The 24,906-nt window shown below is 43.2% G+C and overlaps 1 protein-coding gene across 4 annotated transcripts in view; it reads right to left on the bottom strand.

Moving 5' to 3' along the window:
* The window catches only part of ALPK2 (alpha kinase 2), a 71,763-nt gene that overhangs the window by 28,453 nt on the left and 18,404 nt on the right, over positions 1-24,906 (bottom strand). For all 4 annotated transcript variants that reach the window (XR_014012838.1, XM_081212612.1, XM_081212614.1 and 1 more), the window contains 2 exons: positions 22,981-24,712; positions 1,109-4,085 (listed from right to left, as the gene is read on the bottom strand). Coding sequence is in view for 3 of the 4 variants with exons in the window: in XM_081212612.1 (XP_081068738.1) it covers positions 1,109-4,085; positions 22,981-24,712 (4,709 nt within the window). In the remaining variant the exon portion in view is untranslated. The remainder of the gene's footprint in view (positions 1-1,108; positions 4,086-22,980; positions 24,713-24,906) is intronic.

Genomic DNA, 24,906 nt, shown 5'->3' with positions numbered 1-24,906 from the left:
CAAATTAATATTCTTCCATAATATTGTTTATTTCTTTATAAATGTTTATTTAAATGTTCTAAGTCAGTGGTGGGTAACCTCTGAGCTTCCTGGTGTTTATTTATATCCATTTATAAAATCTTTTAAAATATTAGGATGGCATATGACAACAACTCCCATCGGTGCCAACCAGGATGATGGGATTCATAGTCTAGCAGTACTTGGAGAGCCTCTGGTTCCCTAACCCTGTTTTGAGTCCAAACCCTGGCCCTGAAGATGGGAGCCACAGCTTCACACATATGTTCATGTGCCAAACTATCACTAGCCCTGAGTCTAATTAAGCAGCACTGTCCACAATCCAATTAAACCAGAGTGGTTTGATTTAATTCTAAACCACATTTTTTATATTATATTTAATAAAAGGAAGGGCACACAAGATGGTAGTTATTAACCGATTGGGTAAGGACTCACAGTTTTGTAGAGAAAACTAAGCATGTATGCAATAGCTGATTTCTCACAATAACAATTTCATGGGACTGAGACGTCAGATGATAGCAATACTTCTCTTTTGGTAAACAATACTGAATTGGGGAGAGCCCATACTTCAGTGGTACAACTCATGCTTTGCATATAATAGTTTCTACATTCAATCTCTGGCAGAGGTGCCAGCTTGTGAGGCCGATTAGGGGGGCAATGTCACACACATGACATCACACACGTCTGGCACAGGACATCAAGAGCAACTAGGGGTGGAGCTTAGCATGGTGACCATGGAGATTCAATGGCCACTGGCAGGACTCTGCTTTGACCCTCCTTCCCTTTCATGGCAGTAGGAGGAAAAGGAGGAGCAGCAGCTGGCCACTGGATCCGCACTGTGCTAGGCTCCGCATTTTGCCTCCTTGCTTATGGGACATTGGGGGACCCTGGCCCCTATCCCTAAAATACTGAGGGGACCAACAAGGGCTAGGCCCCTAGAGCTGGCACCCCTGATCTCTGGCATCTCCACCTACAAAGCAACTCAGAAAGCAAAGACAGGAAAGACCTGTGTCTGGAGCCTAGGAGAATTTCTGCCAAAGGACTGCTGATGTGTAAGGACAATTTAAAAAAATAAATCAGTTTCTAAACTTACCTTTGCTGTCTTTTTTGCAAGGCAGTTTCCGTTGTTCCCTCTTCTCTTCCCTGTGAGTTGGCCCAGCCTCTGTTTTTGAGACTTTTTTGACACAGCTGGCCTGGTTGCAAACATTTTCCTTTGCTTCAAGGCGCGGCTTCTTAATTTGTACCTTTGGTGCCATCTTCTTCTTTACGGTTTCTTGCTTACGCTTCACGTCTTCGGTGCTACTGTGATGTGAGGGTGCCTTGCAGGGTTTGGAGGATTCCTGCGACTTCGTCTTCCCTTCTCCTGCAGTTGCTCCTGAAGTGCATGGCTGAATTTTGACCTGTGGCAGCTGTTCCTGAGAATGATGGCTGTTCTTGGAGGCACAAGGCAAGATGTTGACTAAGTCCCCTATTGCATGCTCTGATGAATTTAGGCTTTGCCTCTCACCATCTGTGAATGCTGTGGCTTGATTGTGACCTATAGATGGAACTACACACTCTCCCACTAATCCCCCTTCAGACACACCAGCTTGCTCACCAGAAAGGACCACAAATGGATGCACAAAGTCTGTAATATCATGCCAAGAATACATCTGTTCTGAATTAATAAGTGCCCTCATGTAAGGCTCCACTTCCTCTAGGTTACAGTCAGTGGGCTTTTGAGTTTCTCTGGCACCCCTTTCACACGGGATTATTTTAGTCTGACTTTCTCTGCCTACATGCTGGTACTCATCCTGTTGTAGTTCACTGTTTTCGTGCCAGGAATGTGTGTGTTCTGAATCGATTAGATTCCTCATATAAGGTTCTACTTCAGTTTCCTCAGGATCATGTGAAATAGACATTTGTCTTTCTCTCTCACACTGGACTGTCTCTGTGTTACTTTTTTCCACCACCCTTTCATACTGATTCTGCCAGTGTTCATCCTTATCCTTCTTAACTCTTACTTGCATGGACTCAGTTTGCCTTAGGCTTTCAACTGCCTCTGGTGTATTTGTACCAAACTTTCCTGACACTAGTTCATTTGTACTACAACCTTCGCATATGCTTTCCTGTCGAATCTTATGCTGAGCACAAACGATTGAATTGCCTACCATATGGCTTGCATTTTGATTATCCTGACCTGTACTGTGACACTCATTTCTGATAATACTTGAAGGCTGAACAGTGTTTAAAGCTGCTGACTTGCAAGGTTCCGATGGAGAACATGCAAAATCCAATCCTAACTCTAAATGGTCAGTAATGCTAGATTTTTTTTCTGATATCGTTTGATGAGAATCTGATGGTGGCATCATATATTTGCATTCTAGGGCAGTTTGCCCTATGCTTGTCCCAAAGTCCCTATTTTCTTCACTCATGTCATTTTCATTGTTCTTGTTTATTTCTAACAGAACTTCAGTGTAGAATCTAACTTTGTATGATGCTGTGAACACTGGTTCTGCTTTGTGCCCCTCTATTTTTTCATTGCCCTCAACAGCTTTAGGCTCAGTAGCTAAAACTGAACTGCGTTCTTCCGTGTGGTAGCTGCAATTCTGTGCATCAGATACAGCTTGAACATCTTTACCATTATTGCCTCTCAAAACATGATAAATATCACAATTATTGTCACTTCGAGCTTTCATTTCTGACTCAGTTCCTTTCTCCTGAAATTTCTCTGCAACGCTTTTATCGACCACTGTAATTGAAAAGTGTTCTTCAGTTCCAAATTGATCATTATTTTTGCCAGAGAAATTACTGGATGAATCCTCTTTCAGTGAAAGCTCAGCAAGATTAGCACACTCTTTTATTCTCGAGTGGCGCAGTGTAACATGAGACTCTTTAGTAGGCATCTCGTCAGCCTGCTTTGCTTTGGGGCCATCTGTACAATGAACAATCTGTTCAATACAAGACAATGGGCTGGGATAATTAGCAGGTAGGCCTTTTAACATTTCTTGGCCATGTTCTAAAGGATCGCCTGGAGCTTCTGTAAGTTTCAATGGAGATTCTACTCTACAAGACTGGAAGCCACCATCAGTCATAATTGTTTCTTCCAGATAATCAGACATATGAGCAGATCTATTATGATCAGGCTTTTCCTTTTGGATATGGCTGCTTAATGGATGAACAGATGGCTTTTCTGTTTCGCGTCCAAAGGCAGAGCACAGACACATGGCATCTGTTTCTGCAGGTAGTGCAAAAGAGCTGTTGTCCGTGGATGTACGGCTACATGCTCCATCTCCTTTTAGCGCACTGCAGTAATCAGTGTGGACTTTCATTACTCCTGCCAATTCTGTGACAAGCTGATTATCTTCTGTTAGATTTCCTGGCACATGCTGCCTAGTGCTTACATCCCTCGCAATGTTCAGCCCTTCAACCTCCTTGGCAGCATCAGTCCCAGCTGCTGAACTCCCAACTTTGCTGCTTGCGCAAGTGAAGTCACAGCCCCAGTCTTCTCCCTCATAAAGAAGCATCTGTAACTGCTCGTGCATGGATGATAAATCAGCATCTCTGACCTCAGGTTCTGCAGCTTCGAAGGTTCCCTGGGAATCCGATTTGGACAGATACTGAGCACAGGGAATATCATGGACTGCTTTTACCTCATTAGACTCACGGGGCTTCCCTCCACAGGCCTTTGCTCTTTCCGTCTGTATACTGGGCACAGACAAAGGAGTCAGAATATCACATAAGCCTTCCAGCTTAGAAGTGACATTGGGGTGTTGTGCTCCAGGCGGCACATTGCGGCTTGCCGTATCGTCCGTGATTGTAAGATGAAGAGTTTGATCCCAGCACGGCTCCCTCTCATTATGAGTCCCATTGGACACACAAAGGCCAGCAGAGTTTTCCAGCACTGCACTGCCCGTTGGAAATCCATTTTTGCCACTGACCTTTCCTGAAGCTGACTTTTCAGAAGCAGGGCTTTTTACGGGGGAAGATTTGAAAACAAATCTCTCGTCTAATACAGGCTCCGTTATAAATAGTTCCAGATTACCACTGATTGGCACTGTGTTGTCAGAGTCAGCTTCTTGTTGCTGTACCTGGAAGAAAGAGGGCGAGGGAAGGAATGAAGAAATAAGACATGTTTATGAATTACGAATTAGGCTATTCAATCAGAAAGCCCAGGTGGGACTGGACCCCAAAATGATAATACAGTGGTACCTCGGTTTTTGAGTGTCTCGGAAGCCAAACGTTTCGGTTTTCGAACGCCGAAAACTCAGAAGTAATTGCTTCCATTTTCAAATGCGCCTCAGAAGTTGAATGGCTTCTGTGGTGTGTTTTTCAATTTCCTCAATGAAAGCTGCAGATGGCCCTTTGCACCTCGGTTGTCAAATGTTTCAGAAGTCGGTCTTCCAGAACAGATTACGTTTGACAACCGAGGTACCACTGTACTCTAATGTGCGACTAACCCCATGATTTATCAACACCCATATTATACCTATTATCCATTCAAGTCAACACGCTAAGGCGTGGTATGTATGAAGTCATGTAGGTTTAACAGGGTTGGCCTTGACTAGGGTACATGCATAGGGACTGCAAAAATAAGGCCTTTTCAGGCCAACATTTAGCATTTTCAATGGGGGAAATGTAAGCACACACTTTACCTTTCCACTGGAATCAATGAGACATAAAAAAGGTTTAACTTTTGCTAGTTCACGCACCTAGTTTAAAACCTACTATTACTTTAGCCTAAGCCATGCTGAAGTCATATACTGTAAGTGACCAGGGATAGATCAATTAATAATCTTCTTATGCTTTCAAATGATGACTTCATGGAGAAACTCTGGACCAAGTCAATGAACTCACTCACCCTGATCTAGTGATTCCTTGTGGGAATCCCATACCCAGAAGGAGAGGGAAGGTCTAAATCAGGTGTGGGAAACCTCCCCACCCCTGCAGATGTTGTTGAACTACAACTCCCATCAGCCTCAGCAAGCATGGCCAGGGGTGATGGGTGTTGTACAACATCTGCAGTGTTAAATGTGTCCCTCATCTGGTCTACATCTACAAAGCACTGCATGTGGAGAGCATTCCTTTCTTTTGTAGCGACAGGGGAAGCTCTGCTAGGTGAGGTCACATTTCTGCAAATCAGAATCAACATGAGACTCTGGATGAGAGGAGTACTTGTGTGTGCGTTCATGAACCAAAGCATGGCACCTGTTCCTTTTCAAGACTGCAGAAGGCAAATGCCCTTAAAGGTAAAGGTAGGAGAGCCTAGTTTCTTAGATCAAATTAGTATCCATAGAGCTTGTAGCCTTCCAAATTCCACCAGTCCCACTCGGATAGCCAATTGTCAAGGATAATGGGAGCTGGAGTCTAACACCACCTGGAGAACCACAGGTTTCCCATACCTGCTCTATGGCATTCAGTAAAATTAATGAGCAAATGAAATGTCAATTAAATATAAAATAAAGCATTTAATGATCAGTAATTCCATTCAGTCACAACAGCTAATAGCTGCAGAACTCCATATGCAGGAACAACGCACTTCTTGGTATCCAGTGCTGAAATAATAAGGTAAGACCATCACCTTCAGATCAAGTTTATGAGCTTATGGAAGCATATGCTTGGCCACTGGTAGAAGAAATACACTAGGCTAGTTTGAGATTGGTCTGGTTCAGTAAACCAGTCTTAGTTCTTAGTTCTTATATATACCATTGATTTATAACTCTTACCAGAAGGGACCCCTGGCTATTAAACTTCAGTCAAGAGAGGAACAGCTTTTTAAAAAAAATTCCAAACAGATATAAAACCATGGATCAATTTATAAAGATGATTATTTTTAATCAAATTAAGAGGATTTGGAAACCTGTAATCTAGACTTTGATTTACTGCAGTGATGGTGATCCTATTCCTCTGGTTGCAATACACGTTCCCAAACCTCAGTGTTACCCACTAAAATATATTTTGGTACATTACTTCACTTGCATTCAGTGAACATAAGCTTATTTTGAAGTCTTAAAATTCAGTACAATTTAGGGTGTAACTTTATGCACTCTTATGCAACAGCAATTCTCACTAACTTAAATTGGCCTTACTTCTGAGCAGGAAAGTATAGGATTGCAGTGCAAGTCAAGTGCTCCTCTGACACTTTTTGCATTGACAGTCACCATTTCAATTTGTAAGATTAGCCTTCTGCAAAAAGTCAGCTCCGTTTCTTGTTGCTTGGTACACCCTCTGCCTAAATTGTGCCTAACCTTTTACTAAAATACTTGCTGGGATTTTGCTAACATCATATGATCGGTCTACCCACATGAGGTGGTAGTGTGAAAAATGAAAAGGGACAGCTGTCTCCAAGTTAGCAGAACTGCTAGATCAAACAGCTGATTGGTAATATGTTCTATAATATATGCTGAGCTCTGTGTTTCTGGCAGTGTCTACCTATATTACCGGTACTTTAAAAAATGCTAAGTATCATAGTTTCAGTCAGCAAAGTTTCAAAATGTAGAGACAATGCCTTCAGAAGGCTGAGGTTTTGATGCCATCATGGTTCAGATGAAGAGCAGCAGTTCCTGATTAAGCAGAAAGGATGTGGTCAGCAGAAACCATACATGCTCATCCACCTACCTGCTTCCCATGGTGTCAAGAACATGCTTCTCCCCTGATCTCAGTTATATAACTGAGTTACGTAATTCCTGCCATTATTATTCATCGATGTTATTGTCAAAGCTATGATAAAGAAGTAGTAAAATATCCATCCCTGAACACAGGTGGTAAATGTTGACAAGTGGCCCTGAGAAGCAAGAGTAGGAACATACTCAAGGCAATCCTGAGGTTTGTAGAAGTGCAAAAAATCTTCAGCATAAAGAGGGCAACTCACAACCCCATCAATTTCAAAAGGGACTGAACATGCCCAGCAGGCATGGAATATTTAATGCCAATTGTAAAAGGAAACTGGATTGTACTGCTTGAACTCCTTACAGGTTGCGGCATCTTGAAGGAAGGCATGGCTGGCTAGCAGGATCTCTGAACAAAAGCAGACCATCAGGAAAGTGAGGATACACTGCATCATTAAGGAGGAAATCGAAAGGGAAAAGGCAGCATTTTGGGTCACTGTACAATCAACTGTATTATTTTCAAAATCTCTTTCATCGTGTCTAGCTGTGGCATTTACAAAAACAAGCCTCTTTAGCAGTTAGGCCAGATTTCCACCATCTAGCAAGTGCGCAATTTTATACTAAATTGGCCAGAGTCTAAAAGGGCTGAGTGTGAAATATTTAGCTCTGGCATACCTTTATTTGGGGAAGTCAAATAAATGGTGAAGACGCTCCACCAGTTTATCATCACAAATACAATGCCTTAACTCGTAAGGCGTTTTTCTATACAGGTAGCTTGCACCTTATCTTTATTATACTTGTGCGATCTTAGTTATGTGTAGATGGGGTGGCTAAAAAGGGGGGGAATGGAGGAAACACACCCTCCATTTGCTTTCCTTCCTGCCCTCTACCACACCTGCAATCACGGGCTTCTTCAGCTTTGGGAAGTAACTGCAAGGGCTCTGGCGGGATCCCAGAGCCCTTGCTCTTCCTTTCCAGAGCTGGGCAAGCAGGGGTGCCAACTCCTGGGAACGGAGCCCTCCAACATCAAAAAAAATCAGGGGGTGGAGAAGGCCGAGCACAGAGCTGAGCACAGCACGGCTTCAGTGGCCAGCTCCTTCTCTTCCTCCTGCCATGGAAGGGAAGAAGGGTTGAAGCAGCCCCTTGCTGGTGGTGGCAGCGGCAGCAACAGGAGCTACCAGCCATTGAAGCCACCCTGCTGCCACATTTGGCTTCACCTCCTGGCTCCTCCCAACACCCTGATGTTGTGCATGCAACGTCACCCCCCCATTGCCCTGGCATGTTGATGCCTCTGTGGACAAGCAGCCTTACTCCTTGTAGGAGGGGTGGTTCTAGGGCTGCCTGGTTTTCAGCATTTTTGCATCTACACATTGGCCCTTGTGTAATATAATAATAATAATAATAATAATAATAATAATAATAATAATAATAATAATTTTATTTATATCCCACCCTCCCCAGCCGAAGCCGGGCTCAGGGCGGCTAACAACAATAAAACAGTACACAAGTACAGCATAAACAACACTCTAAAATCATTCATTATAAAATTAATTAATTCAAGCCACTGGCAACCATTGGGCCAGAGCTCCGCGAAGATTGCCGAGGGAGGGAGTCAGGCTGTGCCCTGGCCAAAGGCCTGGTGGAACAGCTGTCTTGCAGGCCCTGCGGAAAGATGTCAAGTCCTGCAGGGCCCTGGTCTCTTCTGACAAAGCGTTCCACCAGATCAGAGCCACGGCCGAAAAAGCCCTGGTTCTAGTTGAGGCCAGCCTAACTTCTCTGTGGCCTGGGACCTTCAAGATGTTTTTATTTGAAGACCGTAAGTTTCTCTGTGGGGCATACCAGGAGAGGCGGTCCCGCAGGTACGAGGGTCCTAGGCCATATAGGGCTTTAAAGGCTAAAACCAGCACCTTAAACCTTAAAGAAGCGAGTTACCTGTCTTTGCCTCTGAGGGTATTATTGAAACTGGAGGGCCTCCTATTAGAAGATATGGGAAATTCTGTTCTGCCATTCTCAAACTTGTGAATTTGGTCTAATCTTGGTCTAATCAAGGAGTGAAATTAAGGTTCTCCACAGTTGATAGTTAAGTCAGAACTAAATGTTTCTTTTTCTTTTTTTTAAATTCTGTTACTGTTGCAGTTCAATCATGCCTATGACTGTAGGAATCTCTGCCTAGTGAAGGAAAGGACTCTAAGTTAAAGAGAAAAAATCTTGTTATATTGAGCCTTTCTAGCTCAGATGAAACCAGAGTTATTTCTATGAACATTCTTAGTTTGAATAGGTTTAAATCTCTCCTTATTTGCCTCTTTGTCCACCAGAAAGAATGTCCATGCTGCTACATCTGTATATTCAGTAACTAATCTGTATAGTCCTCCTCCTCCTACCCAGTTATCACTAAGCAATCTCCTCTGCTGAGAATGAATCAAAAGGGATTTGTGCTTTTGCTCAGAGTCCAGAGGAAAACAGCCTATCCTGTTACAGCTTAATCACACTTGAAATGTGCCTTTTGAATTGAACATGCTTGCAGTATGACTTTTTCCCAACATTGAGGACAGCCTGTTGAAAACACACAGAGTTAATCTGGGAGACTGATCTATTGGGAAACTGAATTACTCAGTCTAATAACATCTTCATCTCATCAAAATAAGAAAAGGGGCACAGGAAGAGATTAGCTGATGGGATTTTCTGAAAGAATATTATGCCATGGTTGTGGAATTTAGCTCTCTAATATTCAGGATATGTGAACTAGCCTCTCTTACTGTCCTTTAAGCTGCACTGTGATTTTTTTGTTCCCTACGATTTTGTCAATGATGTCACAGTGCAACATCTGCCGTAGTGATGTCATGGACGCCCACAAAGAAAATCATGAAGGGTGGTGGTAATCTGATTAAAAGGCAGCAAGGGCAAATGAGCCTTGGACAGTGAGGGTGAAGAACAAAATTGTGCCAAAAAGCTACAGCCAGGAGCAAAAACAAAAGCAGTGCCAAGCATCATCAAGACAGAATAAACATTCAGCAAGATAAATATATAAATAAATATTTTGTTCCTGGCATCCGAATGGAGTGCGCTTCTGTGGTGTGTGTGTGTGACATAAAACCTCTGTGTTAGCAGCACCTAAGTGACCTCCCCGGTGCACAAAGCCTGGGCAGTGTGTCTGGAGGTCCTGGGCTGCCCAGATGTCAGGACCCCTCTCTCAGCCTCGTTGATGTGGTCCAAAGGAGAGGAGAGCAATATGTTTGGCACCCAGCTTGGCTGCAGGAGTTGCTGGAAGGAAGAAGACAAGGCACCATCCAACCGCTTAGGGACGCTGCTCCAGATTTGTGTAGGGTTTTTACTACTTCTATTTGTTTTTGTTGTATGATTGTGACAGGCAGATAAAGAAATCTTGTGCTTTTATCTTGTTATTTATTAATCTAGTAGAAGGCATTGATTCAGTTTAGAGGTTGGTCTGGTTTGCATGTATTGTGAAACCACAGTTTAGTGTAAGCTCTCTCTTTCTCGCATTTCACACATTTCAGTAGCTTTCTCCCTTAAGATTTATGAGCAGGGGTCAGCAACTTTTTTCAGCCCTGGGCTGGTCCACTGTCCCTCAGACCTTGTGGGGGGCTGGACTAGATTTTTTGGGGGGAGGGGAATGAACAAATTCCTATGCCCCACAAATAACCCAGAGATGCATTTTAAATTAAAGCACACATTCTCCTCATGTAAAAACACCAGGCAGGCCCCACAAATAACACAGAGATCCATTTTAAATAAAAGGACACATTCTACTCATGTAAAAATACAGTGGTGCCCTGCAAGACGAATGCCTCGCTAGACGAAAAACTCACTAGGCGAAAGGGTTTTGCGGTTTTTGAGCTGCTTCGCAAGACGAATTTCCCTATGGGCTTGCTTCGCAAGACGAAAACGTCTTGCGTTTTTTGCAAGTTTGTTTCCTTTTTCTTAACACCCTTAATACAGTTGTGACTGGACTTCGAGGAGCAACTCATAGAACACGGTGTGGTAGTCTTTTCTGAGGTTTTTGGCGATTTTTGAAGCTTTTCCAAAACTTTTCCGACACCGTGCTTCGCAAGATGAAAAATTCGCTAGACGAAAAAACTCGCGGAACGAATTAATTTCGTCTTGCGAGGCACCACTGTATGCTGATTCTGGGACTGTCCGCAGGCCGGATTGAGAAGGCGATTGGGCCGCATCCGGCCCCCAGGCCTTGGGTTGCCTACCCCTGATTTATGAGGCAGAGATATCTCCACTCAGTATTCAAGGAATTGCTTGGCTCAACCATTCACTTCTGTCTTAATTTTTAGCACACCACGTTATTTTCCGCCACGAGAACTACTCATTTAAAATCGGTAAGAGTCACCTCAGGCGGGAACTCACTCTTGCTACGTTCCAATTAATGCCTTCTACATTTCTTGAAGGTAGAGTGACCTTCAAGGTACTATATCCAGTGCTTTTTTGGGGGGTACTCAAGGGTACACAGTACTGGCATCTCTTTTTCTTGTTGTTAAAAAGTGTGGTACTTTCTGTAACAACTTCATGGTGAGTACCAGCACCTATTTTTCTAGAAAAAAGCACTTCCTATATCTGCTACAGTGGGTTGGATGAGGTTAAGGACTTGCCTATAATCAGTTTAACTGTTCATTGGCACAAGTTATTGGAGAAAATATATCACTGATCTGTTAAAAAAAAGTAAGTAAGTAGTAACTGATTTGTGTGTCAGAAGATAGATTTTTAATCATTTATTTTGCTTTTTAAGGTAAAAGAGTTCCTGATTTCTTAGTGACAAGCCAAAGGAGCAGACCATAATTTTAGAAATTATGGTCTGCTCCTTTGGCTTTGGGAAGTTTGATTATTTTGATAGTTTTGTTTTTATTTTTGTATGTTTTATTATGGTTAATGGTTACTTACTAAAACTGAAACTGGAAATTGGTATGATGGGGTTGAACTGGACTTATAGGTTATTGTACTCATGGATCCAACTGCAAAGCTTCAATAAAGTTGCTTTTTATTGATTTATGCTTGATTTTGTTCTATTTATCATCACATTTGTTGTCTCGCGTCCCTCTCCTCTGCTCTGCACTGCACTGTGATGACCCATGGTTATAAGCAGTAAATGTGAACTGAGTGGCATTATTTTCCTATGGTAGCTTGAAATATCAGATGTAATATCCAAATATAAATGAGCACACTGCACGATGGCCCAAATTCAGGAGTGACGTGAATAGCAGTATGTGATACATGCTGGTAAGTTGGTATAACTTACACATCAAGGGTGTGGAAGGACAGCAGGTTGCAGAAAGTACATTAGCCATGGGGAAAGAAGGTAAACAGAATTAACTTCTTATGACATAGCCATATGGAAATTCCCATTTCCATAGCTGGAAGGAGTTGGCGCTAGAGAGAACAGCTGGCTTCCCAGCTGCCTGACAAAAGGGTAATGCAGGGTGGGGGACAAAGAAGGGTCCTTGGTTTGGTGGCAGAGTGTATGATTTGCAGATGAAGAAAGATTGCAAGTAGATAGACTGTGAAAAATCTCTGCCCAAAGACTTGGGAGAGCTGCTGCTTGTACAGAAGAAGCAGTAGTTATTTTTTTCTTCAATTAAAAAAAAATATGTTTTCTGGGTGGCTTACAAATAAAACAAAACATAGAACCAAAGAAACAAAAAAGCTGATAGAAGCAGCATACATAAAATGACAATTAAAATGCCTTTGATGTGGGTCATTCTGAAGAGAGCTTTGCAAAAGCAGGGCACCATCGCCATGAAGACTCTTTCCCCATTATCACCTGAGATGGCAGAGTTACTAAAATGAAGATATCTGAAGATTACTGTACTGTGCAGGCGGGCTTATTTTAGAGAATGATACTTGGGTCTCAGACCATTTAAGACTTCAAAGGCAAGCACCGCCACCATTATTCTTTTTTATACCTTCTCTTATAACTCTGGAACATGTGGTAACCCAGTTAGATTGATGGGCAGCAGTAGGTTCTTGAAAGACTGTTTCCCACAATCCATAATTAACTGGTGAAATTCACTAATCACAGTATGTGGTGATGGCGACAAATTTAGACAGACTTTAAAAAAAAATGATATAAAGTTATGGTTCTATAGCCATAATACATCAATAGAATCCCCAGTGCCAAGGAGCAGTGTACATGTGAATAGCAAATGTTGGGGTTAAACAACTGGGGAGAGCTGTTGCCTTCATGCCCTTCCACGGAACATCTGGTTCGTCTCTGCTGGAAACTGAAACTGAATAGTGAACAAGTCAGACATTTGGTCTAACCCCTTCCCGCCCTTCCCCTTATTATATTTCTAAGACCATTTAATGCAATGTAACCCAACGCCCACTACCACTGCTTTCTGCTGCGTCAGAGGGGCCAAGTCAGAAGGTAGAAGCATTGCAATCACAGAGGACAGTACTCAGTGAAACATTTTAAGAAGGGAATTGACCAACTGGAGCATGTCTAGAGGAAGGCGACCAACCAAGATGGGGGCAGGATCCAGAAACCAAGTCCAAATAGGAGTGGCTGAAAACACTGGGTATGTTTAGTCTGGAGAAGAAAATATTAAGGGGGATGTTGTAGTTGCCTTCAAATATCTGAAGGGCTATCACATAGAAAATGGAGCAGATTTGGTTCTCCATGGTACCTCTGGTTGTGAACAGTATCCGTTCCGGAGGCCCATTCACAACATGAAAGGAATGCAACCACAACGGTGCGTCTACGCACGCGCGGGTTGCGATTCACCGCTTCTGCGTATGACATCATTTTGTGCGTCTGCACAGGCGCGAGTGGTGAAACCCAGAAGTAACTCTTTCCGGTACTTCCGGGTCGCCATGGGACGTAACCTGAAGCGGATGTAACATGAGGTATGACTGTACTAGAATGAATGTGGGGGAATTGCAAGGAAGTGGATTTCAACTGAACCTTTTTAGGATTTTTTTAACGGTAAGAGCTGTTTGACAGTGGAACAAACTGCCTCAAGAGATGACAGGCTCTCCATCTCTAGGGGTATTTAACAGAGAATGGGAGGCCATTCTCAGAATTCATGCAGTTGCATTCTGTACTGCAGGTCATGCACTGAGAAGGATGCTTTGACTAGATGCCTTCCAGGCTCCCTCCCAACTCTTTGATTCTATGACTGAAGCTGTATGCTTCAGCAAGGGCAGAAAAAGTTAGGGCAAACAAGCAGGGGAAAAGCAATAGCAACCAGGCAGGATGCAAGTCTGACAAGAACCTAGGAAAGACTTGGAAATGGTCAGGAGAGACCAAGTCATAAGAGACTGAGGGAGAAACAAGAAGGTTCAAAGATACACTCAATGTGAAGCACAAAGTGAAGCACAGCCAACAAGTTCTTTGCAGCAGCAACAACCTTTCCGTGATTTATTTTATAGGAACTATTGTGAAAATGGAGTGAAAGGAAGCACAGAATCTCATGGGCAAAACTACAGGTTGTGTGGTCCAGTGCTTTCTTTTAAAAATTAAAGCTGCTTCAGGAAGTGGAAAATTCAGTGTCAAGGAAGGGGGTGCTTAATCTTTTTTCTCCTGGTTTTCCACTGTTCAGAATACACACAGTTCTCCAAGCAAGCACCACCAATATTTTGGCATTATGTTAAAGTCTGGCTTGCTTGCATTTCAAAAGATGCTCCAAATCTGAAGATTAAAAGATGGAAGCTACATGGTGTGCTTTGCAACCGAAATGAGATTTGAACTCATGCCTTAGTTCAGATCTATCCATCCTTGCTGCAACTGGGTTCAGTGATGCCTGACAGACTGATGCAAAGTGCAGACAACTGCGATTACAAATGACACTTCATCCAGATCAGAGAAAAGGTAGAAACTCAGGCCTCAGGGGTGTTCATGTGAGAGGGGAGGGTGAAAGCTTCACCCTAGGGATTGGCAACTATATATAGAGAAAAGGCCCACTCTTGCCCATTTCATGGATGTCAGGGAACTGACATTGGCTCAGAGGCGAGAAATAGAAGGGCAGTTGTGTTACAGGGAGCCTCTGAAAATCTTGCGAAGCAGTTCCTCTTCCGGGGAGGAGGTTAGCCCCACCTCCAGTGGGGAAGAGGTGCAAGGACCAGAGGATGCTAGTTAGAGTCTTAACACCACTCCTGAGCAAGCCGGACAGGAGGGAAACACGCCCTTGCCATTGCGCATCCTGTGCAGTAGTCTGAGGTGCAGAGAGGGGCGGAGACAGTTGGGGGTAGCAAAACTTTTATGCTGGGGGAGGTACAAAAAAAGACCACTCCCGGATTCTGTTAGCGTTTGAGCCAGACATGAGCTTTGGGGCTCTTCACTGTAAATAGTTTGCACCAAAATAAAGCCTGTAAAACACAGGTCGCAGTCCTGCCTGGTTACTCTTGAGCAACTGCAACAGCACCCGACAACTCCCATCCCCGGTTTTCACCCAGCCAAACCCCTGTAGCTTAAATGCTCCTTAAAATAAAACGCTGCTTCTAATGGGACACCTGTCCTGGATTAGCTACAATAAATCAATATCTGTATTTATTTCAGCTCCTCTAGGGAGATGGACGAGAAACATTTTTTAAATAATTCAAGAGCTTGCTTGAGTGGCACTAAGTGTGAAAGGCAGGAGAAACCAGAAGAGACCTGACTCTATGGGCTTTGCAGGTCCCCAAGGGGCTGGTGTTTGATATGATCTTGATCTCCAGCCTTCATGCCACATTATGAAAATTAGTAAGTGTGAAAAATCAGGGGTGACACCAGAAAAAATATACATATGGGGCTGGGCATAGGGATGGTGGGCAGAAAGAGGAAAGTACATTTTGGCAGAGAGATTTTTTTTTAACAATTGCTTCATTTCTGAAAGAGAAATAAAGCTACAATATATTAAGGTTACATTGGATAATACATAAAGGATAATACATGACTGTGATCTTGGATTAAGTAAGTAAAGCTATTTTAAACTTACTTCAGAGTGTGATCTGTTTCATTGCATGTGGGTAGAAGGGGGGAGGGCAAGCTGTCTCAAGCAGTTGGTGTGGAATGAATGAAGGTTTAATATCCTATTCCTTGAATCAGGTAGTCATTCAAACAGATGAGTCTTTCAGTAGAAAATTGTTCTCTATAAAACAGGACACACATCCACTTGTTCCACCACAGAACAACCGTTTCTGACTGCGTGAACATGTGACGTAGCCTTGTTCCACTCATTATTTCATTTTCTTAAAAGAGCAGTTCTCAATATCTATTTCTTGGCACACTTGTGGAAGCTGGGCATATACCGAACATGAGATTATCTGAAACAAATATGATCAAAACCACTTTTGAGTGAAGCAGAATGGAGAGTGGGATGCATATCCTTTTCAGTGAGAAAAGGGTGTTTGCGTGTTCATCCTTTTTTGCTTCCTTGCAACTCCCTCACATTGTGACCAGCAGAGACCAGCTGTATCTAGAGAGCAATAGCACCTCAAAGAATGTCTGAAAGCAGTCAAAATGAGCTTGCAACAAGGTTGAAGAACACAGCATGACTAGCCTAACAATAACAAATGCTGCGTTTTATTGGGGTGTGTGTTCTTGTTCTTGTTTTTCTCTTGAATATGCATTTTGCGGTTTTATATTGTGGTTTTATCCTGTGAATTGCCCTGAGACCTGCAGGTATAGGGCATTCATTCATTCATTCATTCATTCAATAATAATGTAAAATAGTAAAATTCTTGACAAAAGATTTTGGGATTAATAAAGCAATAATTAAATTCTTTATGAATGTTCCGTCTGACAGCTGTTTGTTCAGTTGCCCAAAATGATGTATTTGATTCCTTGAAGACAGCTGCCCTGGCTTCTGTCTTAACAGCTATCCTACTTTCTTTCATAATTAAAATTCTTCTTCCTTCCTTGTCCTCATCTAACCCTCTTCTCACTCCAGTCTTCACAGGGTCCCATTGAATTACTGAAGGCTGCCTTTTTGATTGGTTAGAAGGACAGATCCTGAAGCTGAGGCTCCAATACTTTGGCCACCTCGTGAGAAGAGAATACTCCCTGGAATAGACTGGCACAAGGAGAAGGGGACGACAGAGAATGAGATGGTTGGACATTGTTCTTGAAGCTACCAGCATGAGTTTGACCAAGCTGCGGGAGGCCGTGAAAGACAGGAGTGCCTGGCGTGCTCTGGTCCATGGTGTCACGAAGAGTCGGACACGACTAAACGACTAAACAACAACAACATTGGAGACAGTCTGCCAGTCCTTAACCTGGTTCGATCTCAATTTCCCCCCCAAGGGGTTAATCAAAAAATATTTGATGTTTTCTCAACCCCCTAGAAAAATAAGGCCATGGTACAAGCTTTTCTTTATGTACCTGTGGAATCAGTGGAGAAGGCTGGTTCATTTGGGCAAGTGGGACACAGTCCCACCAAACACAGTCTGCCCTCAGCCAGCCTCCACCTCCCTGCCTCCTTCCTTACAGCTGGCTGTGTCCTGGCTGTGGCTATCAGCCTCCTTTCCTCCCCCCCCCACATTCTCAGTGTTGCTTTTGTGGAATTCAACAGAGTAGGATGGGGATGGAACCAGAATTAGTTGGCTTTGTCTACTACTAGCCCTGATTCCGTCTGCAACCAGCTCTGGCTGCACCTACTGTTGGACTTCTTGCCTCCCACTCAACCAATCCCAATGAGACCCAGCCTTCATGGTATGGTGTTAACCCATTGATTACCTTGGCAAGTGATAAATGCAATCATCAGAAAGCAACTGGGGCCACCCTGAGGACAAGAGGAACTGAAGCCATTGGTTGGGGACAGTGATGTTTTAAAAACTACACAGTGAAGCAGCATGTGACCTGAGGTGCACTCCAAAATCATTTGCAAGTCACATGGGATCTCAAGGAACAGCTCTCACACTGTGCACAGCTCTATGCAATCCAAAACTTGATCTGGTATATTCTGCAACATTATAAGTTGGTGTATTCTGCAACATTATAAGGCATTTTAAGCATGCTCCTGGATCATGTGGTGTACATAACTGGGGTGACAAAGGTGTCTGATTTGGTCCTAAAAATGACAAACAGTGACCTGCTTTTAAATACCTTGGTACACTAAAGCCCTGTCCAGGCATTTGCAATGGGTACACTTGGTACACTAAATTCAGGCATTATTAACATGTGTAAGCTACCACAGAGGGGCAGTGAGGACAAGTTCTTCAAATCAAAATGAGCAGGAAGTCTCAATGGATGTAAGAGACTGTAAACTCACATAAGGCAACGAAAGTGGACACAGAGGGGGGGAAAGCCAGTGTGTTCATCCCCACTGCCTCCCCCATGGGACCTTACATGTCTTAATAATGCTTGTGATGACATATTATAATATCAAAGGCTTCAGTTTTCAAATTAGAGGTACATAACAATGAGCTGGCTGTGGAAATGCATCCACATGGTGGTTTAGTCAGATGTGCAGTCTTCTTCTCAAGCGTAAAGCTCAGGAAAAGCCTGTTTCTTTCCCATGTAACCAATAAGGCTGTGCACAGCATGGATTGGCTGGTGCTTGTGACATCCCCAAACTACTTCCCCACCCTCCTTTGAGCAGTTTTTCTAACAATGGTGGCTTTTTCAATAAAGCAGGAAATATTGCCTTTTTAAAGAGAGAGGGAGGGCGAGAGAGAGAGGCAGCTTGCCTTAAGCACCAGAGTTGGAGTGTCAAGGAGAACTAATCATTGGATTTAGAGCAAGTGCACTTGTTATTTGTGGGGCTGAGCCACTCCCAGGGCCAGCCAGTTCATGAGGCAGGGTGAAACAGCCATCTCAAGCAGCACCCCAGTGCTAGCTTCTGATGAGATCTCACGGAGTGCACAAAATCTTGTGAGAGTTCTAACAAGATCTCACCAGAACCCACGATCACTGCCACTGCTGCACAACCTGGGTAAGGGTGGCAGAGCGAGCAGCACATTTGCCTTTTGCCTCAGGCAGAGAAATGGGATGCACGACCCCTGCTCACGCCACAGCAGAAAACCCTACTGCGATAAGCTTGGATAGCTCAATTGGTTAGAGCATGGTGCAGATCATTTCAAGGTTGCAAGTTCAAACCCTGTATGGGACAGCTGCATACAGCTGAATTGAGGGTGTTGGACTAGATGATCCTCAGGGTCCCTTCCAACTCTACAATTCTATGATACTATGATCTTTATTTGCAAGTATATCTGTATGCACCATTTCCTTGGGACAAAGTCTTGGAAAAAACTTCAAAAAAGTTATTCAGTTTACCGTATTTTTCTGTGTATAAGACGATGCTTTTTGCTAAAAAAAAAACCTGCAAATATTGGGTGTCGTCTTATACAGTATGCAGATAGTGAATGCAGAGGGGGGACATGCGATTAATGGCAGCAGCAAGTAGGAGATTGGCAGTGGTGATTAGGCAGGTGATTAGTGGCTGCGGCAAGACCTGCTGCCAATTGGCTGTGGCTGCGGCAATTGGGCAGGCGACTGGCAGCTGTGGTGAGGCGGGCAGGCGATTGAAGACTGCGGCAAGTGGGCGGGTGGGCTGTTGGTGGCAAGCGGGCAGATAATTGGCAGCTGCAGCGAGGAGTGCGGTGGGCAGTGGCTGTGGCAAGTGACTGGCAGTGGCGGGCAGGCGGGTGAGCAATTGGTGGAAGTGACCTCCCCAACCACCTTCAAAAAGCTAAACAACTTAATTTTTAATTTTGGATTAAAAAAATAGGGGTCATCTTACACATGGGAGCATCTTATACACGGAAAATTGCTTTGGTATTATGCCTTTTGAAGCTGTGCCTACATACAAACACAAATGAATTCTCAGGGAACTTCAATGGACTAACACTTCTTATAAAAAGTTAAGGTACACAAATAGCCTATGTGGGTGTTTTGTTGTGTCCCAGAAACTTGTCCAATGGCCAGTTCCCTCTGCATTTCAGTGACACCAATGACCTTTGGCAAGTTTGAGAAATGGCACTTTGTCATGTTAGGCCTGTCATTAACATTACTCTGAACTGGCGACATAGAGTGGGTATATGGTTGATGCTCTCCCAGCAATGCAAATATGTTATGATTCTGAAGCATGCTAGTTTCAGAAGCACTATCCAATGACTTACTTAAAGCTAGCACCATTGGCTTTTAGGATCTGTGAACATGTGAAGTGCTCTTAAGCATTCAAAAGCATTTCTGTTTTTAGCTGCAGTTTTATGGGATTTACAGTGGGCTGCATGTTTCAGACTGTATTTTTAGAGCTTATAGTTGCATCTTTTTATTTTAATAAAAAGACAGAAATTTGTGAATTACATCTGTGCAGTGCACAAATGGAGATATTAAAAAGGCTGCATTTTTTGTGGCCTGATGAAAGCCATGTGAAAGCTGAAAGTTTGTTTCTGTCTCTTCAACAAGTTGACACTGTTTATTTTGTCCTTTGTTTCTTTGCCAGTGAGCCATATAGTAAGGATGTTCCAAACAATGACCCAGGTTGCACATCACATTAAGTCATAGTTTAAAATATGCTTCTGCATACTCCTCAATGTTCCAGGAATGCTCCTGCCTTGGTTTGCCATGTCTTCCATGATTACGCTCCCAAAGAAAGCACAATCAGTAGCCAATAATTGTTCTTGGTTTATCACACACAGTTTGTTGTGGGAAATCAAACCACAAGCCGATGTTCAGCTGACAGAACAAGCCAGGCTTTTGTCAGTAGCACAGCAGGAGCGGGGACGGACGGAAACAGAGAACTTTTGAGCAGTGTGGACATTCACATTAAAGTACAGTTTGTTTTAAAAAATGGTAAAGTTTAACTGAGCAGCTGTGGGAGGGAACAAAGAGATATCAGTTGTTGTTTATTGAATTTATATACCACCCTATACCTGGGGGGTCTCATTGTACTAGATCCACAATGGCTATGTTCAGACTTCCCAAGTAAGACAGGGTTGCTGTCTTATCGAAGTTTTTCAGGTATGAGCTAGTGCACGCTGTCAGTCACTCCCACTTCACTAGTGGGAGGAAAACCAAACCATGAAATAACAATTGCCACATTTTTTCGTGTATAACACGGCCCCTATTTTTGGGGACTCCAATTTTAGAAAATGGAGGGAGATGGCCCAGAGTTGGTAGGGGGTGCTCAGAGCTGTTGAGCTTTATTTGGGGGGGGGGGATTGCTAAATATCACTCACCACTCACCTGCACTAGCGTCTGCCTGCTTGCCAACAGCAGCCGGCAATTGGACACAGTGACAGCCTATCCAGACCAGCTCTTGATGCAGCAACCAATCACCCACCAAATCACCGCTGATAAGCTCCTGATTCAACCAATCACACAACCCTCCTCTGCACTTCCCGTGTATAAGACAACCCCAGATTTTCTTATACACAGAAAAGGTTTCCCGTGACGACTGAACCTGGCACTGTAGCTTGCCTCTCCATAAGAAGCCAGGATCATGAGCCAGCCTTAAACCATGGTTTGTTGCTGGCTTACAAATCCTGGCTTGATAAGGAGAAATAAACCATGAGTGGTGTAGGAGAGCTGAAAACAATGCCAATATCTTTCACATCTGGCAACCAATGCACCCCTTTGGTTTCGGATCGTGCATGGGTAAACAAGTCTAAAAAGCCCGGGATACAAATTTTCACGGCCCTCTGGTGGCTAAGAAATAAGGTATTTAGCATTAACTCTGGAAGTGTAAACTTTATTCTAACCAAACTAAGCCTCCTGATGTACATTGTTCTCTAGGCACACACCCCCGTGACATGCGGAAGTGACACCAGCATGCCATGGGCGTGCCAATGTGACATGGGCATGCTGACGTCACACGCGCCAGCCCCGCTGCCACGGTGGCAAGGCAGCACACCTGGTGTGAAAAGAGGAGGATAAGAAATTACAGAAGAGGAGTAATTTCTAAGTTATGTTGTTGGGAGGAAAAATCTAAAATAAAAAGCATTCGCCACTTAAAGTCTCTGGACCAGTAGCTTGTGTCTAAAATGAGGAGACTAAGGAATGTTACCTCCAAAGCCAATGTTGGTACTTAGCTGGAGGAAAGCTGAACTATGGAACTCCTTGCCACAAGGGCATTTCCACTGACTCTGGAGGTAACAGGACTTAGTCTCTTCATCATGTCATTAAATGCCTGCTGATTATGCCAAACTTCACCTTAATTCTGTATTTGCTCTGCCCCTCCATTATCAATTTGTGATTGGCAGGCCTCAGTAATTTTGTGCCCCCTCTGGTGGGCGCTGAGAGTACAATGTCTTGAAACACCCCCCCCCCCGCTCTAGTTAAGATTTAAGAAATACGACACTAGATTCGCTTATTAGGATTGCTTTTGAACCAGCTGCAGATGCTGAGCCTTTCATACAAAACATTGTCTGCATCCATAGAAACAATTTCAGGATTTAGTCAGCTGCTGCAAAAGATGGTTATAGAAGTGCTCTCTTGAGTTCCAATTCTGATTGCAGGTCAGATATGTGAGTCAGTGGTTCTAAGGTTATATTAGCAGAGGCATGAGTGTGTGCTTTTTAATCTAAGTCTTGTGCTATACCTGACAAGTGGTCCAATTTCTTTCCAGCTGTCATGAGACCATTGGTGGATGACTAGTGCTCTGAATCAGAGTGCCGATCACTCACAAACTACAAATTCAGATGCAGGAAAAGGTCATCATTCTACTTGCCGCTAGTCGACGTGGAATAGCAAAACCAGCACAAGGTAGGGAGGGGAATGCGTAAGGCAAAGGTAGTTTAAACACCCACAGCAGGAAGCACCACCTTAACTTTGGTACATTGCTTTCAAGGTCTGGCTTCCTAGATGGCCCCAGAAACTGAACTCAAGCACCTAAGCATGCAACAATGGTGAACCAAGGTACTATAATCCAGATCAGCACCCTGGAAACCCCATGTAAGTCACGATGAGCCTGTTTAAATGAACAGTGGGCTAGATGTATAGTAAATAACTAGTAAGGTAACTTTGAGGAGATCAGTGCCCATTTTGGGGTTAGGATAATTGCACAATTGCACAGCAACTTCCATTCTGAAGTTGTTCCTAACTCCAAAGTATTTTGATTTCCACCTGCCCATTTGCTCCTCCACACAGGGTTGAGAAACTTTGGCTAGCAGCAAAGAGAAAGATACTGCTTGAATAAGGCGCATGGAACAGATTCAGTATCAGATTTCTCTTCCCAGCTGTCTACAAGTCCCATTAGTGCTGTTCACTATTATCAAGACCTTCCCACACCTGCCCTCTCTCTATAATTAGGATGGCTTATGGTTTATCTGGGCCTTTTTCAAAACCAGATTTCCTTAACAGCAGTAGCTGTCAATCACATCGGCTTGAATGGTGAAGACTTTCAGGATCCACATTCTGTTAAGACAAGTAGTACTGAAGTACATTAAAGTAACTGGACAAGTTTCTTTGCAAAAGGATAACAGTAATTTTCCTTACCATAAGTGTGGCATTTTCATTTGACGTTTGGGTTCTCTCCGATAGGTCACTAATCCATTTGCTTTCCCAAGGGATTCCTTTTTCTCTTTCTTCACCATGAAATAAACTGATGTGGTTTGAAGCATTCGCTATATCCCGCTTTCCTTGGTTTGAAATACTTTCTCCTTGTCGGTGAAGCAGTGCAGCAGAATCCAAACAACTTCTTTCCATCTGAAGTGTGTGAATTTCAGAGGTGTGCCGCTCTTTAGGATGTAACAAATTTAAAGTGTCTTTTGATGTCTTGATCTGATTGGCTTCAACTCTGGATTTACCTTCAGCTGGTTTCTTTCTCACCTTTGCTGACTGTTGTGAGTTTTTCCGAGAGTAGTATTTGTCTGCAACTCGTTTGGTTGCAGTCTCCAAAGAACCGCTCAAGTCACAAGAGGAAGACTTCATCGCTGAAATCCCATTTTCTATACCTTGCGAACCGGCAACAGAGACGTCCACAGCAGAGGGACTGCTGCTACTGTTTTCTTCCTCCATTCTAGGACAATCATTTTCAATTGCCATGAGAGTTGCAGACAGCTTGTACTTCTCTTTGTCTTTCATACTGGAAGTTTTACTTTGCTGTTGCCCAACAGTGAGAGTCATTTCTGCTTGCAAGGTTGATGGACTGTATGCAGTGAGGTCGCTCCTGACAGCTACTTCTTTGGATTTTGACTGATGACCACAGAAGCCAATGGTGGCTTCCATAGGCACAGTGTTATCTGACACTTGAAACAGGCGAGGCATTTCACTAAGGAAGTAAGCACACCCATCACAATCACTCCCCGGTATTAACTCATCTTCCTCATCATCGCTTTCCAACAGGAATCTCAGCTTGCTTTCCCAGTTCTTGTACGCTTCCTCTGTCATCACGTCAGAACATTCAAAGTACTCGAGGGAATCATCATCAGAAGACTCATCAACTGTAATAAAGTTTCTCTCCAAGCAGAGCTCAACGTTATTGCTGGCATTTTTAGAGGAATCCCCTAAAAAGCAGATCTGATCTCCTAAAGGGACACTTGTTTGGTTCCCAGACAGTGTGCTGTTTTTCAGAGGTTTACTAAAGCTATCCTCTTCATGTGTCTTGGCATATTCAGTTGTCTGACAAGCAGCTAAGACTTCAGCATTAAGGCAGCAGCTGTCTGTGTGATCAGTGATTTGACTTGCTGGTTGGAAATCCACATCATCTAGCTCGCCTTCAGTAGAGTCCGTAGATGCTTTAGTGCTCTCATAAATAAAGAGATCAGGCATAGGATTGGACATGCCACTAATGCTGCGATAATATTCCTTTAGATTGGATGCATTTTTAACTTCCATTTCGTCTCCTGAACTATGATTTTCCAATGGAGGACAAGTTTCACATTCCACTGTATGGAAAAACATTTCTCCCGTTTGCTCTGTAGATAAATCGCTAAATTCTGGCGCTGGAGATTCTGGTGAACCTAAATAGAAGCCACATTCATGGAGCGAATACTGTTTTTCTGCTAAAGCTTCTTTATCTTCCATATCATCATCTGAAATTTTCTCCTGACATACTGTAACTTCATTTCCTCTGAATGTTTCTATATTCTCTTCAGGACTACAAAGTAGATTTTGATATGCTTCAGATTGGTCATCAGAAGTCACTTTAAGAAAAGCTGAAGACTGAGTGGTTCCAAAACAGTTCTTAGCCACAATTTTGTAAACTCCAGCTTGCTGCTCTGTGCACCTGTGAATTTTAAAACATGAATATTAAATTTTAATATACAATGTCTGTATTAAATACTTAAACTTTTATTTATATTTTTTAAAAAGTTGAACTATCCTCAATGGAGAAGTATTCTCGATCTCAAAATGACAAAATGTTGGTAACTTAACAGGGGAAAAAACACACACTATGATGTTCAAGATAACTGGGGTCAA

This window comes from Podarcis bocagei (genome assembly GCF_964188305.1).
Source record: "Podarcis bocagei genome assembly, chromosome: 11".
NCBI lineage: Eukaryota > Metazoa > Chordata > Lepidosauria > Squamata > Lacertidae > Podarcis > Podarcis bocagei.
This window is presented reverse-complemented; position numbering and strand designations above follow the sequence as displayed.